Genomic DNA, 18,280 nt, shown 5'->3' on the forward strand with positions numbered 1-18,280 from the left:
CTCTCTCTCTCCGTCTGTCTCAGCCTGTCTGTCTGTTTATCTGTATATGTCTGTCTGTGTCTGTGTTTGTGTCTTTCTCTGCCTGCCTGCCTGCCTGCCTGCCTGCCTGCCTGTCTGTCTGTCTGTCTGTCTGTCTGTCTGTTTATCTGTATCTGTCTGTGTCTGTCTCTGCCTGTCTGTCTGTTTATCTGTCTCTGTATGTCTGTCTGTCTCTCTGTCTCACAGTCCGTCTGCCTGTCTCTGCGTTTGTCTTCTGGTCTGCGTGTCTCTGTCTCTCTGCTTGTATATCTCTATATGTCTCCCTGTCTCTCTCTGTTTCTGTGTGCCTCTCTCTCTCCATCATGTACTACCCTAGCTGATAGCTACTGTCATCAGTGGAAGCCTTTCAGGAGAGAGTTAAACACAGACCCTTCTCTCGAGGGAGGATCGATCTCTCTCTGCTGTTTGCTGTTTTTGCTGTTCCTCTAAGGGGGCTCATTGCTATCGACCTGCTGCCCATGTGACTGGACACAGCTGTTTTGTACCATGCTTTTATGCGCGTCTATGACATGGGTGTTGTGTGTCTGTAGTGAGAGGGACAGGGTTCTCCTGTTTTGCCAGCCAGTGGTAAACTTCATCTCAATGTGCTAATCAGCTTTTTATAACTCATTGATTAATGAGGCAGAGAAACCGAAAATATAAGAACAATGTATTATTCCTGGAACGTGTGTGTTTGAGAGAAAGAGAGATAAAGAGAGAAAGAGAGATGAAGAGAGTGAGAGAGCGAGAGAGAGAGACACAGAGACAGAGAGAAAGAGAGAGAGAGAGAGAGAGAGAGAGAGAGAGAGAGAGAGAGAGAGAGAGAGAGAGAGAGAGAGAGAGAGAGAGAGAGAGAGAGAGAGAGAGAGAGAGACAGAGAGACAGAGAGAGAGAAACAGAGAGAAACAGAGAGAGAATAAAAGAGGAAGAAAAAGAGGGAGGGACATGGGGAGCGAGTCTGGATCGAATTCATGTGGCAGTAGAAAAGGTACACTGTCATGGAGCCAAAGTGTTGAGAGCTATGTGCGTGATGCCAACATAGGTACCCTGGAAGCCAAAGCACTCATCAAATCAGCGTAATCACAGTTTGTCAAAGCACCATTGAAACTAGAATTGGAGCCCTGAGATTGAATGCTGCCCATAAAATACAATGCATGTGTTTTTCCTGGTCAACATTGTAATTCCATTTGTATCCACTGGGGGGAAAATGGCAGGAAACACACAAAGCTGGTCTTGACTCTGGTTGTCTGATTTGTATTTCAGGATTAGAGACAGGCTGCATGAGAGAGAGGTATTGACAGGCTGCAGTTAGCTTGGCTGCATTCTGTGTGTAAACAGGATGCTATTGGATGATACAACGATTGTAGGTTACAGTTGTCAACCACGATTGATTGTGTCAAATACAGAATAAACACAAGCATGACATTTAGTAGTCTAAATAAGGATGTTATCATGAAATAGGTTAGTAGAGATGGCACCATTGATCATTTGAAAGCATTGCACAATCACTAGGTGTCCGCGTGGTGCTCTGACATCTCTCTCCTATCTGGATGAAGACACCCTCAGCTTTCCACTGAATGCGGCATTGGCACAAGATACTGTGTATCTGAGTGGAGGGAGGACTATAATTCTCCTCAAACTCTATCCCCCCTTCTTTTCTCCAACACCCTCACTCTCTCTCCCTCTTTCTCTCTGTCTCTCTAACACACACACACACACACACACACACACACATCTGCACGCACACACACACCCGCACACACATGCACATATTCACACAGACACACACACACTCCCCAGTTGAACTCATTAGAGGCAGTCCTTTCTAAGTGCCTCACTGCTGTTCCAACAGAGGTCTCAGTCTGAACCAGCCGGCCGGCAAGGACAATTGTTCCTGTTTTGTGGAAATAAATCACAAGGCCTAAATGCGACTGCTGGTGTCTCTGTTTGATTATGGGTGTTGACACGTTAGGTTGGCGCGGAACACAGATGAGCAGGGCTCCCAAACCCTTTAGTTTGTTTTTTTGTGTTTTTTGTGTGTTTTTAATTGGCCTTATCATGGTCATCTGCTGCACAGCTGAATAATTGTTTGTTGTCTCTCCATAAACATATGGAGTCTTTCCTCCCTGGGAAAGAATGGATTTTTTTTTATTGTCAAAATTGGGTTTGTTCAAGGTAGTGAACATAGAGGGTTTTGACTGATATTGGCTTCAGGTTTTGCCACTCTGTGACTTCAGCAACCATCTGAAGAAGTGGATAGTAGCTATGATTGGTCCACTCATTCATTGGATGATTCATCCTCTCTAAAACCAAAAATATTTTTTTTTCTCACGTTTATGACTGTTTGACTGCTTCTTTGTCTTGGAATGTTGATGGTAGTTCAATTGTGATATTCTAGAACATACCTGGCTTCCTTACAGTTCCAAGTATTCATGGATGTTTTCCTGTTGTTTCCTGCTGTTTCCCCAGGCTTCCAGAGGTGCGGATCTCAGACAACGGGCCCTATGAGTGCCACGTGGGCATCTACGACAGGGCCACCAGGGAGAAGGTGGTCCTGGCATCTGGAAACGTCTTTCTCACCGTTATGTGTGAGTGTCACATCCCTATACCCGACCCGGCCCTACTCCTACTCCTGCCCTGCCCTGCCCTGCCCTGTCCTACCCTACACTGTGCTCTCCTAAAACGGTCTGGTCTCTGTGTGAACGCCAGTTCCCTCAGCTCAGACACCTAACTACGCACCATCTGGCGTACTGAGATCTACTGTGTCCTCTTGGCTGGTCCTTGTGACATATCTCAACAGGACTGGCGTGTGTTTGTTCAGCTACCTGTTGGCAGTTTAACATTGAAGCTAAGGAAAAACATTTTTCAAGCAGGTAGAAATGCAGACTTATGAGTGTGGGGGGTCATAGAAAGTAATCTATTTATAATATTCAGTATACAGCATGTTTGGTGAATGTATGAGTGTAAATATGTATTAAATATAGAGATAGAGACAACGCCGAGATAGGCTCCCATCTGTTTCTGTCTAATTGGAAACCAGCTGACAGTTCAAGCTATTGTAACATAACAGTGTTGTTGTAGGTCTGGGAGTGACCTTGGGAGGCTGTACAGATCAGGTCTGAGTCTGGGTCTGAGCTGCCTGGTGTAACTTCCTCCAACGACAGCTGGCTCGGCTCCCACTGATGAGTGAGAGTTCAGCGGCGTGGCCCGCTACATGCAGGCCGGAGCTAATTAACAACAGCTACATTTTGTCTGGAAAAACACAAGAGAGAGATCCAAACACAGTGGTGTGACAAGTCCATGAGCACAGTTTGTGCCTCGCGGTTTCGCCGTCGGCACTTGACATTTTCCACGGGCTTCCGTTGGACGTTTGGGTTTTACTAGACAATCCTAGTGGCTCCCTCTGACCTCCTCTTTCACTGAGGACCGAGTGACGAGAATCCTTGCAAGAAAGCATTGTGAACTGGAGGGAACTCCAGTTGGCGCTGATGCCAGCAAGTAGAACTTTATCAATGGAGGCTGATTTGCCCAGGTTAACCCCTGGTGGTGAAGTGAGAAGGGAGGGACGTTGTGAATGATGCAGCCAAAGGAGACTCCTCACTCTGCTGCCTCCTAAATCACCAACACCAGTCTAGAGAGAAAGAAGAATGGCCTCTGGCGTTATGGCTAATTGCTGTCTAAGCTGAAACAGAATTATTCATAACCCATTAGTGTGACAAGTTCACTTGGATTCGAGAGAAGAAGAAAAAAAAATTCCTTCAAGAAAAATGAAGGAAAACGAGAGAAAAAAGTTAATTAATGGGAAGCCGTACATGGAGTATTTTAATTTTTAAAAGGGCTTCATAAATAAGAATGATAATTTTAATGAATCCGCTAACAAGAAATTCAATCACTCCATTTCAGAAGGCCAGACCTCAAACTCTTGGTACCTCAGCCACTGTCCTTCACTCTCTGGAAATGGAAATTATATTTCTTTTTCATCTTCCGCTGTGTGAGCACACAGCTATTTGGCGGTGCCTGAAGGCATGGAGCCCTTGTTGCCTTGAGGAGCATTAAGCTAATGCTAGTATAGCGCAATGGATATTGACAATTTCTCCTAAGACTTCCTGAAACTTATCAAAACTCACAAAATGTCAAATTTAGTTTAAAAAATAACAAGCGTCTCAGTGTTTGTCCCTGAACAGGTTCATGTCCTGCTGGAGACTTTTACATTAGATAATTAACAATTGCGTGAGACAGTTTAGCTCATCGTTAATTAAGCCATGTTCATTGTTCTCCTTCTGACGTGACTCAAGGGGAATGGGAAATCTAATCTCTCACCATCATCAAGGTCAGGATGAGTTGAGTGCAAGTTGATCCATTTTATTTGTAATGTTTCAACAATGAACTTCGGGGAGACTAGAATTCTGGACAGTAGATGTGAAAGCATTGTAAAAAACACACATTTAAACACAAAATATGGTTCATTCATTGCAGGTTTTGTGAAGCAGTTATATATATAGAGATATATAGATATGCATAACATATTCATTTGTTCATCTTATATTTACTATAAGGTCAAAGCCATTTCTTGTATTTTTTTTAGCTCTTGTTAACGTTAGCTTAGCTCCGAGGCATGACACGATGTATCATGTTTACTGCTACCCATGTGCCACTCTGTCCACTGTACCGGCATATCACTATCGGCTGGACTTATTGAATTCTTTACATGCATTTGACGCATCTCTCAGTCCAGTGCTCACAAACATACCTGAGGTGAGACTCCTTTCAACACCCAAGCCAGTGACCTTGAAACTGCTCTGGAGCAGCTCACTTGAGCAAATTATTAGATCAATTAACCTGTTTACGCTCCTGTTTCGCCCGCGAGACAAAAATGCTGCCTCCCCCTTCCTCAGTTACGACGCACTAAATTCTAAAAAATATATTTTTTAGACGCTACACATGTTATACATCGTTGGAAAGCTACGATTCTTGTGCTTCCATTGAAATAAACCAATTCAAGATCAAGTCGCAATAGCAAGCAAAGTCAACGTCTTTTTCCGGTGAACATTCCTTCAACAATGCCAAAGAAAAAAGTTGTACTCACCCTAAGTTGTTCAAATAGGTCCAGGTGTGCAAATCATGCCATCAAAACTTGATCTGCGTAAGTCCCAAGGGTTCAAAGTATCTAACCATGTAAAGTAATTCGTCCAAATACAATGTTTTACGTTCATGAATAGCCATTATCCTTTGTTTCATTATGCAAGTTAGCCGAAGGAAGAAACAACTTGTTCACATAAAAGTGTTATTTTCTCCGATTTATCAACGGAGTATTTACAAAATGAAGGTCTCAAAATGTCCGTTGAACCCTCCCCTTTTGATTGACACCTTGTTCGACCCAATAGGAGCTTCCATGCCCCGTTGACAGCCCTCTAAAGCCAACTAGGTCTGTGCGTCCTGCCCCCCCCCGCCCCCCCCCCCACACTCGTTCTAAACAAATTTCTCGAACTGGCTTCGACTGGCTCTGAAATTAGCTCGTTAGCCTTGTAGCTGACAGCTAGCTGAAAATGCCAATACCTCATTTGTATGCGTCTGTGGAGCCTTCAAAATAACAGTCGATTGCGCAATATGGTTGACAGAATCAGTGTTCTTTGTGCGCCAATCCTTGGAATCAGATAAAGCACTCCAATGTGTTCATGCTTCAGTTTTTGTGTTTCAGTATTACTAATTAGGGATTTAGCTATTATATATGATATTTCTAAGTACCAGAGATGGGCCAGAGATAACAATTATGAAAAATAATACCTTTTTATTTGACCTTGACCTTGGTTACAAAGGGTCATTTTGGAGTCTCCAAAAGACCCTTTTAGAAAATTCCTGGATGTACTCTTATAAAAACATGTGTCAAATATGAATATATTGTGGTATTATGTTTGACTTTTGATTTGAATTGGGTAAGGCTTCAACCTGTGGTCCAATTTAGTCTTCCAGATAATACCTACCACCTCTAGGCCTCTTCAGGCCTCTGTTTTCAAAACAAAATCTAGGCGGAAATAGAAATTTTCACTTTCCTTGTGTTCAAGCTTCTATTACTCAACACTAGAAGGACTGACAGGGGTCCTGACAACAGGGGACATAACTTCAGAGTGTCAGCTTTCAAAAGAGATCATTTACATGCATGTACTCCAAATGGTTCAAGAACAGCTTCCAATTTACTTTGGGTATGCTGTTTAGGCGTTTTCAGGCAAATTTAACAGGAACATGAAAAGGTTAAGGGACTTTGTTCTACAACCGTGACAATACCCCAGGGTATTTGAGATCCCCAGCTGTTACACCCCTGCCAAGTCAAATAAAAAAATAATTATACATTTCTTGTTGAGCGTTTAATTACTAATTAGGTGAAGGAGGAATCAGAGGTATTGGATTGCTGGTAGTAGACTTCCTTGCTAAATGTATTAAAAAAGCCGTTCCATCTCTGTTGCATTGTGGGATTGATGGTGTGTGATGTTGGAGATGTCGGGATGTGTTTGTGTTACCTAGAGAGCACCTGTTGGTGTCATGACAACTGCTGACAAGGCTGCTAATGACATGAAAAAAAGTGTTTCACCCTTTCAGACCAACACGGCCACATGAATCCTCTTGCAAAGCGCATACAAAGGTCATAATTCCTGCTACAACAAAAAAAAATCAATACGTTTCCCAATGGTAGAAATAGGGTCATCATTTGTTATTACCTATAGTGATTCCTATATGACAGTGCGAAGATTAGGAGTAGTCATTTGTTTGGTGGTGATGAGAAGGGCTGACCTTGGCCTTGGCAGTAATGCCACACCAGAGTACACCTTTGTCTGGCACAGCCCAGTACGTGCACCGCCTTGCTAGCAGGAAGCTGTTCTTGTCCGGTCGTCCTCCAGTGTTTCAAGTGTCTGCTATAAAAACAAATACACTGACTGGCATTAGCTTCAGAATCACCTTCCGGACGAGAGGCGGGCAGACGACACCCACACGGCGTGTTTAAACGCCTCATCACGTAATCCCAGAAATCCTTTTGTTCTAACCTTTGCAGGGCGTGAGGATGTCATTTGGAGGATACCCTTGGCAAGCCAGCAAGCAGCCGTGGCAACAGCAGGCCTGGTATTTATACCCGGTAACGGGGAGAGGAGTGCTGAGGTGTACTGGGACTAATTACTCCCCCATCCCATAAAACTGGCTTCCGCTTCAATAATGGATGCCCAACTTTAATTAAGCTCTGTGTATATTTAGCTCCTCGTTTATTAATGTGTGGGATTAATGGTGTTCGGGCGATGCCCAAACACAGCTGCGCCTGCAGTCACAGCGGTCTCGGCCTCAGTGGTGTGACTTTAGAGACGGGGAGAGGAGGCCGCCAGTGGGGGGGTTACTAGGTGGCCGGGTGAAGTTTGATGGATGGTTATGGGGTGGCGGTTCCCATCGTGCCCCTGTGCTTGTTAGGAAAGGGTAGAGACATCCCCCACCACCACCCAGGGGTGGAGCCCCCCCATCCACCCTCCATCCCCCCATCTCCCCATCCACCCTCACCCCCTCATCTGCCCCCCACACCTCCATGCACCCCTTACCCCATCCAAGGCGGAGGCCCCAATCCAGGAACACAAAAGACTAATCATCAGCTCTTCATATGAACAATGTTTCTGTCTTATTCATCTGGCTTCTTTTCTTTTTTTGTTAAGTGTGCGCCGCACTGCACATTAATGTCACAGAGGTTAACACACAGCCCTACGTACATGTCCTTAAAGTAATTCTTTACAGCTTTTCTCATTTTCTCACTTTACATCTCTCTCTACTATCTCTCTCTACTATCTCTCTCTACTATCTCTCTCTACTATCTCTCTCTACTATCTCTCTCTACTATCTCTCTCTACTATCTCTCTCTCTCTCTCTCTCTCTCTCTCTCTCTCTCTCTCTCTCTCTCTCTCTCTCTCTCTCTCTCTCTCTCACCTACTCTCCATGCCACCTTCATCCTCATCACAAATTGCATCCTCATCACATCATTCTCTCTCTCTCTCTCTCTCTCTCTCTCTCTCTCTCTCTCTCTCTCTCTCTCTCTCTCTCTCTCTCTCTCTCTCTCTCTCTCTCTCTCTCTCTCTCTCTCTCTCTCTCTCTCTCTCTCTCTCTCTCTCCTACTCTCCTACTCTCCATGCCACCTTCATCCTCATCACAAAGCTACACACATCATCAGGCTGACCTGCTCCAGTAATCCTGCACCACATTTCCTCAGTGGAGAAAGGCTTTGTTTTCCGTTCCCTACAGCCTAAGCATTACAGTACCAGTGGCTGCTCAGATTATGGCCCTCTTCGTGGCTGCAATATTCAGTGTGGAGGTCCAGAGGACAGAGCCTTGCTTTTTGTCTGGTCTTTTACGTAATTAGCATACACAGAGCTGATAAGGAAAAATTCTAGCGGCACTGTGTAGATTTGAATAGTCAAGAGATGGCGGTTACAATAAATTTATTTTGCTTATACAGATCATGATTTAACAAAGTACTTTGTGATCAGTCATAACGAAGGAGGTGCTAGCCACAGGTCGTTCGCCAGAGTGATACAGAACAACCCCAAAACCCTGCCTTATATAAACTTTAGATCAAATGGTTATTCTGAACTCTGTGATTGGTCAGCACTGCTCAGTGACAGTGACTTCATATCAAGTTTTTGATTAACCCCACTCAATGCAACAGGAAGGGTCAGAGCAGCAGATCACAATAACAATACAGTTGAATACACATTGTCTCTAGACCAGCTGTCTCTTCCTCCCCATGTGACAGAACTCTCTCAGATCACCCAGACTTCCCGTCTCCTAGTTATAAAACTGCAAATGGCATCTCTACCAAATGTAGTTGACTCTTAATCAACTTTAGACTTCCGTTAAAACACATTCCTCATATATGAAACACACACATTATAACTGTATTCCAAAATTTCCATGACAGAGCACACGGTCTCCAGCGAGGTTGTTTTGTGTGTGCACAAACACGTTCAACATTTTTTAAGCAATTTTGTGACCACCCACCAGGGTTCTTGTTGAAGGGAACATTATTGCAGTGTTGAAAGAAATGGAACATAAAGAATAAAAATATATCCAGAGTGCAGATGAATTATTAAGAGTCTGTCTTTGAGCTAAACCCCAGGGTGATAATTGAGGGAGAAAATAAACAAACCATTGACTTCCTAAAAGATCTCCTGTCCCCTGCATAGAACTAGCAGTCTAAACATCACATCAAATCATTTTGGCTCCTCTTTGATTTAAAAACCTGACGTTTTGATGACTCAAAACTCACTTAGTTATTATGGCTAGACAGCTCAGTGGTATAGCATTTGATTGCAGACTTCTTGGTCTTAAGCTTAAATCCGTCTTGTATGTTGCATTGGTTAATTATATATTTTGTTATATTATTATTATCATTTATGACACACCCAGGTTTTGTTGATTTGAAATAGCACTTGTTTTTAATTTCTTTAATTTGATGATTACATAATGTTCTGAATGGTGCTGAGAGACTTTCTTAGAAAACAGAGCTAATTCCACAACAAACTGTTAATCTGATTTAATACTAAATCAAACACATGTAACAAAGTCCCAGGAATAATTTGAACCTGAGATGGACTGCCCTGTTGTTAACACAGCAACAAAATCACAGCCAATCACTATCATTTCACATTTCCCCAGAAGTTAAAAAGAGTGATAATCTCCTCTTTAAACTTGTTGTTGTACCTATAAATACCATTGGGACCAATCTGCCTGGAAACTGTTCCTAAGACAACCTAACAGGAATCATTGTCTTATCCATAGGATTTAACAAATGATTGTGTTTGTGTGTATTTGACTCCCTTTCCCCTAAATCCACTTCCACAGCAATCACGTACCCCGCAGGTACATAAATGGCTCACTTGACTTCTCATTTAGAGAGCCAAGGTGTCCTGAGGAACAGCCTGCTGTGTGTCCTCCCTCACGCGGCGCTATTGTCTGCCAGCAGACAGGCAGCAAGGCCGGGCCTCAGGAACAACCAATAGAGTGAGCCCAGCGGGAGAGAAGAGCTGTATATTAGAGGCTGTAGGACATCTTACCCTCAAACTGGCCGCTGCCTGATTAGAATGTAGAACACCCCCTCCCTCACCAGACCCCGAACCCAGACATGACTGAGACACCTCGGGGTGGGGTGGGGGGTGGGGAGACTGGGGAGTGGCATGGAGTAATTGAGCGAATTTCCTCGATAGAGCAAAACCTGGAACTGTGCTGCAGCTTGCCACGACAAAAATCTTGGTAAAAAGGTCCTGGTCGATGAGGCGCGGCGAGGTAGGATGAGTTAAGCTTGTTAAGTTATACTGTATGTTATGTTGACAGTCGACTGCTGACAGCAAGTGTCTTTCATTCAAAGTCAACAGGTTTTTTTTTTCGTTGGGAGGTGGGATAAAGGGTGGCGGCTGCATATGAAAAATACGAAAGTTTCTTTACATCTTCAAAAACTTTCCAAAGTCTTTTCAAAACCCATCACTTTGGGATAACCTTGTGATGTCTTTCATGATGTCGACGGTACTTTATTGTTTCTCTTGATTCCTGTACCCTCCATGTCCCTCCCTCCCTCCTCATCCCTTCTTCTCTCTACCTTCTTCCCGGGTCTCTGTCTCTGTCTGATACTGAAAGCAGCTCCTCCCCTGGAGTCTCCAACACAATCTGGTTGGCTGTGAAGTGTGGGCCTCGGTTGGAACTGCAGCAGTCCCCCCCCCCCCCCCCCCCTCTGTCTCTCCTCCCTGCCTGCTAGTCTTCATCGCTGGCTGGTTCCTCTCTCAGACAAGGTCCCCTCTGTTGAACAAGGGTGACGGAGCAGGCAGCAGAGGAAAGACAGCTCCTCCCCTGAGAGACTGGGATTGTACCAGAGAAGAGGAAAACATCTTTGTCACTTTACCTTGTTCTTCAATATCACCTTGCATGATTACTATCTTGCTCCCAAACCCCTGCCAAGGAAAAAAATAGAATCAAAATAATTTATTTTGACATACCACATATATTATGTTTTCTCAGAAAGGTTTCCAGATTTTCTGGTTTTGGTCCATTTGTGTTGTTGTTGTGAATTTCACTTCAAATAACATGTAAGTGATTAGAGAAGCATTGTATTTTATCATGTCTGGCTAGCTATTAGACATCGATGACATTTACCATGGGAACAGTGAATTTCGGTGAGTTCTTGGCTGGTACTCAGACTTCTCAATCTCCTGCATCAAGAGTCGGAGGTTGGAAATGTCAGAGGGTGTGGGGGACCTTTTAGAAGCCCCCATAGGAGGGTGAATAGTGGGAGACGTTTTGGGGGTCATTGCTCGCGGACTTCTGCGTTGGCATCGGTCTCAGTTCTTAGGGATTCTGCTCTCATCTCTCGGCGGCGACACAAAAGACGACGGGACAGGCGATAAATTTGTGGGGATGGAAGAAATACAGGTTTAGTAGCTCCTGAAAGCTGCCCATGGGCACGTATCAAATTGAATTCTTCACACTGCTCCCCTCTTTTTCTAAACGTGAATACAAATTAAAGTAAAGGACCAATAGGGGAGAAATGAGAAAGAGAAATTCACACAGGATGCTAGACCCCTTTTTCCTCCTGTGGAATCCATGGTGTTAACTCGTGAGACTGGGTTTTGTGTCGGTTAAGTCTTTTAATTGCCTAAATGGAAAACTATGTAGTTGGATGTCTGGACTGTTACTGCCAGCCTCTAATGACCTCTCATGGGAGAATAACAGTTGCTTTTAGATATCACAGATATTCTTGCAATTCTTCTGTGGTTACACTGGCTTCAAAGAAGCTCAAACTCAATGCCTTTATAAGCTTACTGCCCCCCCCAAAAAAAGAGACAATTTTTGTTTCACAGTGCACACTGTGAAAACTGTTAGGTCTGTCTGTTTAATTTGTTGTACTGTTTCAGTGGACAGCATGCTCTGCCTCAAATAATAACAGATCGATGGCATTAGTACGCACTGACTGATAGTGTGGTGGCGTAACCTATTCCTAAACATAAAGAACTGTTGAATGATTCATTAATGTCTCAACTGAACTTACAGTAGTATGTACTCCCATCAGTAATGGTGATCAGGCCCCACATGGAGCTATCACATGAACGGTGACAGTTCCTCCTCTTCAGAGGAAAGATCTTCTTTTATTTTGCAGTGTTTAAAGTCTCTCGAGATATGGAGCCAACATGACATTGCATTAAACCAAACATTCCAGGAGTCACAGCACAGGAAAGAGAGAAGCTTTCCATGCAGCCAAGACACCCCTAAATCAAATTAGACTTTAAATGAAGGAAAGCGCAGAGATTTCTGCCACCTCGAGCGTAACAAAGTCAATATGTTTGTCAGATTGTCCCTGAACAGAGTTACCCTACACTATAAAGGATTCCTTGTTCCATATAATGACGACTCTTTTACTTGGCACTACCTTTCGGCTGTGACTTTGCCCGAGAGCATATCCTCACTTGTTCTAACCTGGTGTAACTGACTGACTGTGGAACAGACACAGGCTCTGAACCTGACACAATTATAGCCAAGCTATTTCTGTCTGGACACCAGAGGTTGTCTCTGCCCTGTTTTTCTGCTCTACTGATCTGAAGAGAATTACATGAGCAGCTTTGTTAACTCATTCCTGCAGATGTGTGTGTTGTGTGTGTGTGTGTTTTCCCCCACACGTACAGTAAATGTGATATTAGAATATAATGTTTTCAATTGGCTCTTGGTAGCAGGGAGTTGGTCAAGGACTAGCGCTCACTAGCACCATCTTTATTTGATACTTATGTGGGCTAATCTGCCTAATACATCAGGAGCACAGCGTCTGAATCCCTCCCATTACGCATGTTACTTTAGACTGGAGATCTGTACCGACAAATCAAAAAGTCCATTTCCTCTGTGTCTTTCTCCCCATGCCCCATGAATCATCACCGTCCCTTTTTGACAGGCAATTACTTAACAGATGTATATCCCCTTTGATTCCACTGACATGTTGGAAAATTAGACACATATTCTTACAGTAATAGCCATACTGCAGGTATACTTACAGGTGACAAAATAGCCACGGATTATGACAAAGTCTATAGATAGATAGATGGATAGATAGACAGACAGACTGAGTCTTTGGCTTCACCAGGTTCCATATAGTGTACATTTAAACATAACAAAGAACATATTTAAAATGTACAGCCAAGGACACACACAGCAGATTATAAACACAGTAACACAATAAGAGTTTCAAATAAACCTGTAATCGAAGTCCGTTTGTCAAATCACCCTTTTTTTCTTTTTCTGTTTTGAAGAAAAGTGTGTAATTCCGAAATGAATAATAATTGTGTCAACTATAATGATAAATAATACATTTTAGATAATACAATTTTCACAAGTTTACTGATGATTGGGAATAAGCCGTTTTTCCCTCACAGGGATGGACATGCTGGTGTTAGCGTCTGGATCCTCCTAGGATTTAGTGACCAGCCCTAATCAACCCCTAGTATGTCCAGATAATTGGCTTAATGGTCAGCAAATTAGCAACTAAACATAATTATCTGTGGTCATGATCATTTGTCATCAAGCCGAATTAGAATGACCTCTATAGTTAGAGATTATCTGATGATTTTTTTTTTCTCCACATCCCATGTGTATTGTATGTGCGTTGAGGATAATGACAATTGTGATGATTATGAAAATGATGATTATGATTATGATGATAATTGTTTTCCCTAATATTCCATCAGACGGATTTATTGTTTAAAGAATAATTATTTAATGGACTAAGTTAACACACATACACGCACACGACTACGACTACACACAGTTGCATGCACACAGAGACAGCCAACAATCCTTGTGTGAACTTCTGCACTTTCCTCAACATCAAGTTTGATTGACAGTGGTTGCACAAAATGAGTCATGGTGGAAAGCTCACCTCGCCAAAGGCGATTGGCTGGAAAAGGATTGGTGGAACACAATTGGCTGGAATGTGGTGGGCTGCTCCAAAAATTTGAAATGAACTTTCCTCATGTCTCTGTGTTATTCGCAGAGGGCCTCATTATCTTACACATCATGCTTATAGTGGACAAAATGTGAAAAAATCATACCTAACGTATGTTTGATTATGGGATGTTGGAGTATGGTGGTTAGGGACTTCACAAGTGCATTTAACCCTCAGCCAGGCCTGCAGCAGCTTTCCATACTGTTCATATGAAGGCAGCATGACATTACCAATCCTAGCCCTTGCATGCAGAGAGCAAGACCTATCCAGTCTTCTCCCTACCTTGATTAGGGTGGTCGGTCAGAACCTTTGCTGCTTCCTAATGAGCGCTGGAACTAATTGGTTTTCTATAGTACAGGTTTGTTTTCTCTGAGGTTAAAAAGTGGTCTTGAAGCAGAGAGTAGATGGTCTTGTGGTGATTATTGCACTCAAAAATTCAATTATTGACTCATGCACACAATCGCACCCACACACACACAGACAATCAGGCACAGACAGACAACCATGCACAACACACGTACAGTTAACACACACACACAGCACTGACATGACGGATTCACCCAAATAGCGATTTTGCATCAGACGAGAGTGGCAGCGCGAGTGAGAAATCTACAGCGTGTGACATTTAGTCGTCATCGCAACTCGCACTTACACTCGCAACAAATCATTACTATTGTTCTGCCTCCTCACTATTTCAATATCCTAACAATGCAGTTCTCACCACATCTAAAGTCTAATGCCATGAAAACCTCTGGAGAGATTCTGCAATTCTGAACAAGAGGAGTACCAAACGGCCTCCTTGAAACAAAGTGGTGCGTACATGTCCACAGGCTACACTTTCACATTTAATTTAACCGGTTTGGCAATCTGCTGAAAGTGGAATATCTCAAGTGGAAAATGGGAATTCTACTGTTTTTTTTTTTGTTATTCGAATAGAGGAAGTGGTTTATAATGATACATCTTCAGAACGGCTTACTTAAATGGGACTGTCAGGTTAACATTCACTGCTGCAGCCAGTCAGCAGCCCTGGATAGACAGTGGGTCATGGTGTGTGCTGGACAGTTTAGATAATATTGTGAATTCCTTGGTGTGAAAGGTATTGAAAGAGTTACAGTCTTTTTAAACATACAAACACTGTAAATTAAAGGATATTGATTTCGGTTGTGAGCGTAATTTCTCGCAAATGTCATTTCAAAGATCCTCAACGCCAAGGTTACCCTATGAGATATGTTCAACACTCCAGAATGAAAATGTAATGGTTCTCCTAATTGAAATGTTGCGGTTATTAAAAGATCCCATTTTATCATTGGAAACTCATAATAGGCTGTTGATCACTCAATCTATACAGACATTTTCTTCAGATAGTCAGTGAAGGTCTCAGGGAATGACAACAAGTGTAATTAACTAGAAGCATGACCATGTGCTATCTGTAACTAACTGTATTAGCCAGGAGGATGACAAGGGAAGCACTGCCATGCTACCTTTATGGAAAACCAATGGCTATGATGTGAAAAATATCACCCGGCAGAATCCATGAATGTATTTCCATGCTAATGAACGCATTTACATTTGTGCTGTATATAGCAGGCTAAAAACTCTGCCTGAACGAGTGGATGGGCAACACGTTTCCCTCCCCCCTACTTACATGCAAATTGTATTGTGGCGGCTCAATGCATAGAGCACAACCTTTTTTCTTTTTTTTGTGCAGAAAGAAGGAAAAAGGAATTATAGGCACTTATGTGTACCATGTGACCAGGTCTCTGTGTGACTCAAATACAGTACAGAAGTGTGGTACTGCCGAGAGGGAGGTCTCTACAGCTACAGGAAGTGAGAGCGAAACTTTTAGTGTGTGGGCAGATATTGCTGTAAAATATGTAGTATGACAGGTATTGAAAGAGTTACAGTCTTTATAAAGTCCCTGACTGACTGAAATTGCAAATTATATTACTGCTGTGACAAATTCCCATTCAAAAATCCTCAATGCCAAGCTTGCTGCATGCTGGGACGATGCGGTGAGGATGACGTGAAGCAAGTGAACAATTGTTAATATTGAGTGCCTCCTGTTCTTAGCCAAGTAATGTGTCTGGATGAGCTTTTACTGTACTTTGAACACTTCCATCCTAGACAGGAATTGAAGGTGTGTGTGTGTAGGGGGGGTGAGGGGTTGATGGAGGCGGGGCTTCTTGATCCTCAGAGACCCAGCACCCTGCCTCGCAGCTTCTCTCATCCTCCTGATTTCTCACCCTGCTGACGGCACCCATCAATCAACTAGAACACAGGGCACACATCTCAAACTACACAAACCACACTCTGCCTTTAATGTGTAAAGTCAAAACGCTTTGAACATTTAAACCTCCCCATACGAAGACATAAGACACAAACACACACAGACATACACACACACACCAGCTCCTCCTATTTAATTCCACACTGATAGTATGCTGGTGACCTACAAAGACAAACCAAAATAACAGGCCCTTGTGGTGTGGATAGCCTGCACCTTCATAGAAGCAACACAGACAGCGTTCAGTGCGTCTAACCACATTAGTAGATTCAACAATATCTGAATTATGAATATTTCATGCCATTTACCTCACCGGCAGCCAGGGCTGATTCTCTCCAATGTTTGGTTATGATGGGCCACCACCAGGGGCTATGTTGGCTCTGCGTCCTGTTAGAGAAGCCAGGAACACCTCAAGGGATTGTGTGTGTGGACTATCTACATCTCTGTGTCCTTACTTTTTGCTGCACAGTTAAGAATTCATGCACTCCTATGTTCACCCACATTCACAGATGTGCTCACCAACCCACACACCCACCCATGCAAATGCACACGCCCAAATGAACGCACACGCAAAGAAAAATGAGATTGAGATTTTCATCTGTGTGCACACAAGCATCCACACACACAAACACACACACATACACACACACAAACAGCAACGCACGTAGAGTGTACACACATTTTGAACTGTACCATATTCATGGAGGTGGTTGAGGGAACAAGGAGTTCCTCTTGGTACATCGTAATTGGCCCTGTTCGCTGAAAAACAAGAATACAAGAACACAAGAATAACAAAATGGAATATTCATGGAAAGTTTGACAGTCTAGCATGCCAAAATTATACTTTTTCCGACCCCTTGTTAACTGCAGAATTCGAACTTTCACCTGACGACAATGTAAACAAAGTTTTCCAGTTTCCAAAAGGCCGCGTGGTGCATGGTCGCCATCTGTCTTGGTCGCGAGTGGGTCTCATCAACCCTGCCGGCATGTCACTTTGACATATGAAACCCTGCAATGTCCCTGAAGGCTGTGTGTACTTGTCGACAGTTGGGGAGTTTGTGGCTGGGACCATTTGATGTAGACTCTCTCAAAGACCTCTTTGGGGGATTGCTCATATGGTCTGAAGCCAACACTGAGAATTGAATGATGAATGCTATATCACGTCGTCCGGCTCTCTTTGGCCTCGTATAACTTTATGGCCCCATTTTTCCCCCCTCTCTTGGTCTGTAAATTAGATGTCGTAAAGAAAGCGTCTGAATGGGGCCTCGCAACCACACTGATCAACCAATTTGTCTGTGACACCTCGGGCACCGGGGAACACTAAAGACGCCCGCATGCCAAACTCCTGTGAATTACCCTGCTGCCTAGAGCTGGAGAGGTGGAGGGGAAGAGAGGGATGGGAGGGAAGAGAGGAAAGGAGAGGAGGGGACAAGAGGGAAAGGAGGAAGAGAGGAGAGAAGGAGAGGAAAAGAGGTTCAGTGGAAGGAAGGGGCTGAAATGTGTTTCGCCAACTATCCCCCGACCACAGTCTGTCCAGTCAGCAAGTTACAGGCAGCTACCTAGCAAGGGTGCTAATGTGTTTACTAGGACATTGGAAATTAGCATTACGGCTAGCTTTTAATTATTCAATCATTGACATGGTATGACTATTTTAAACTCCCTGTGGACTGTGGTTGTGAATTGAACTTGAATTCACTTCAGGTGAATTGAACGTGAATTTAACTTGCACATGTCTGCTAATTGTGGCAGCTAACTTACTGCCAAGTCCAGTTAGCGTCAACATGTTGGCCAGAGCCTCAGCCACTGCACGTGCCAAACGTACTTGAACCGCCGGTTGGCGACATAGCGTGTCGAATCAAACTCTTTTTCTTAATGAAGCATCTAATGACGACCTGTGTAGGAAGTGCATAGAAGATGGGACATTTCTGCACAAGGCATTGTGATAAGGATTGGACACAGAAGGTCTGACTGTCTCACACTGA

At 43.4% G+C, this 18,280-nt stretch overlaps 1 protein-coding gene across 1 annotated transcript in view; it reads left to right on the plus strand.

Moving 5' to 3' along the window:
- Nucleotides 1-18,280, plus strand: part of igsf21a (immunoglobin superfamily, member 21a) — a 124,295-nt gene that overhangs the window by 74,420 nt on the left and 31,595 nt on the right. Inside the window, exon 4 of the mRNA XM_062461676.1 lies at nucleotides 2,488-2,606. Within this exon, the coding sequence (XP_062317660.1) occupies nucleotides 2,488-2,606 (119 nt within the window). The remainder of the gene's footprint in view (nucleotides 1-2,487; nucleotides 2,607-18,280) is intronic.

Source organism: Osmerus eperlanus, chromosome 1 (assembly GCF_963692335.1).
Source record: "Osmerus eperlanus chromosome 1, fOsmEpe2.1, whole genome shotgun sequence".
NCBI lineage: Eukaryota > Metazoa > Chordata > Actinopteri > Osmeriformes > Osmeridae > Osmerus > Osmerus eperlanus.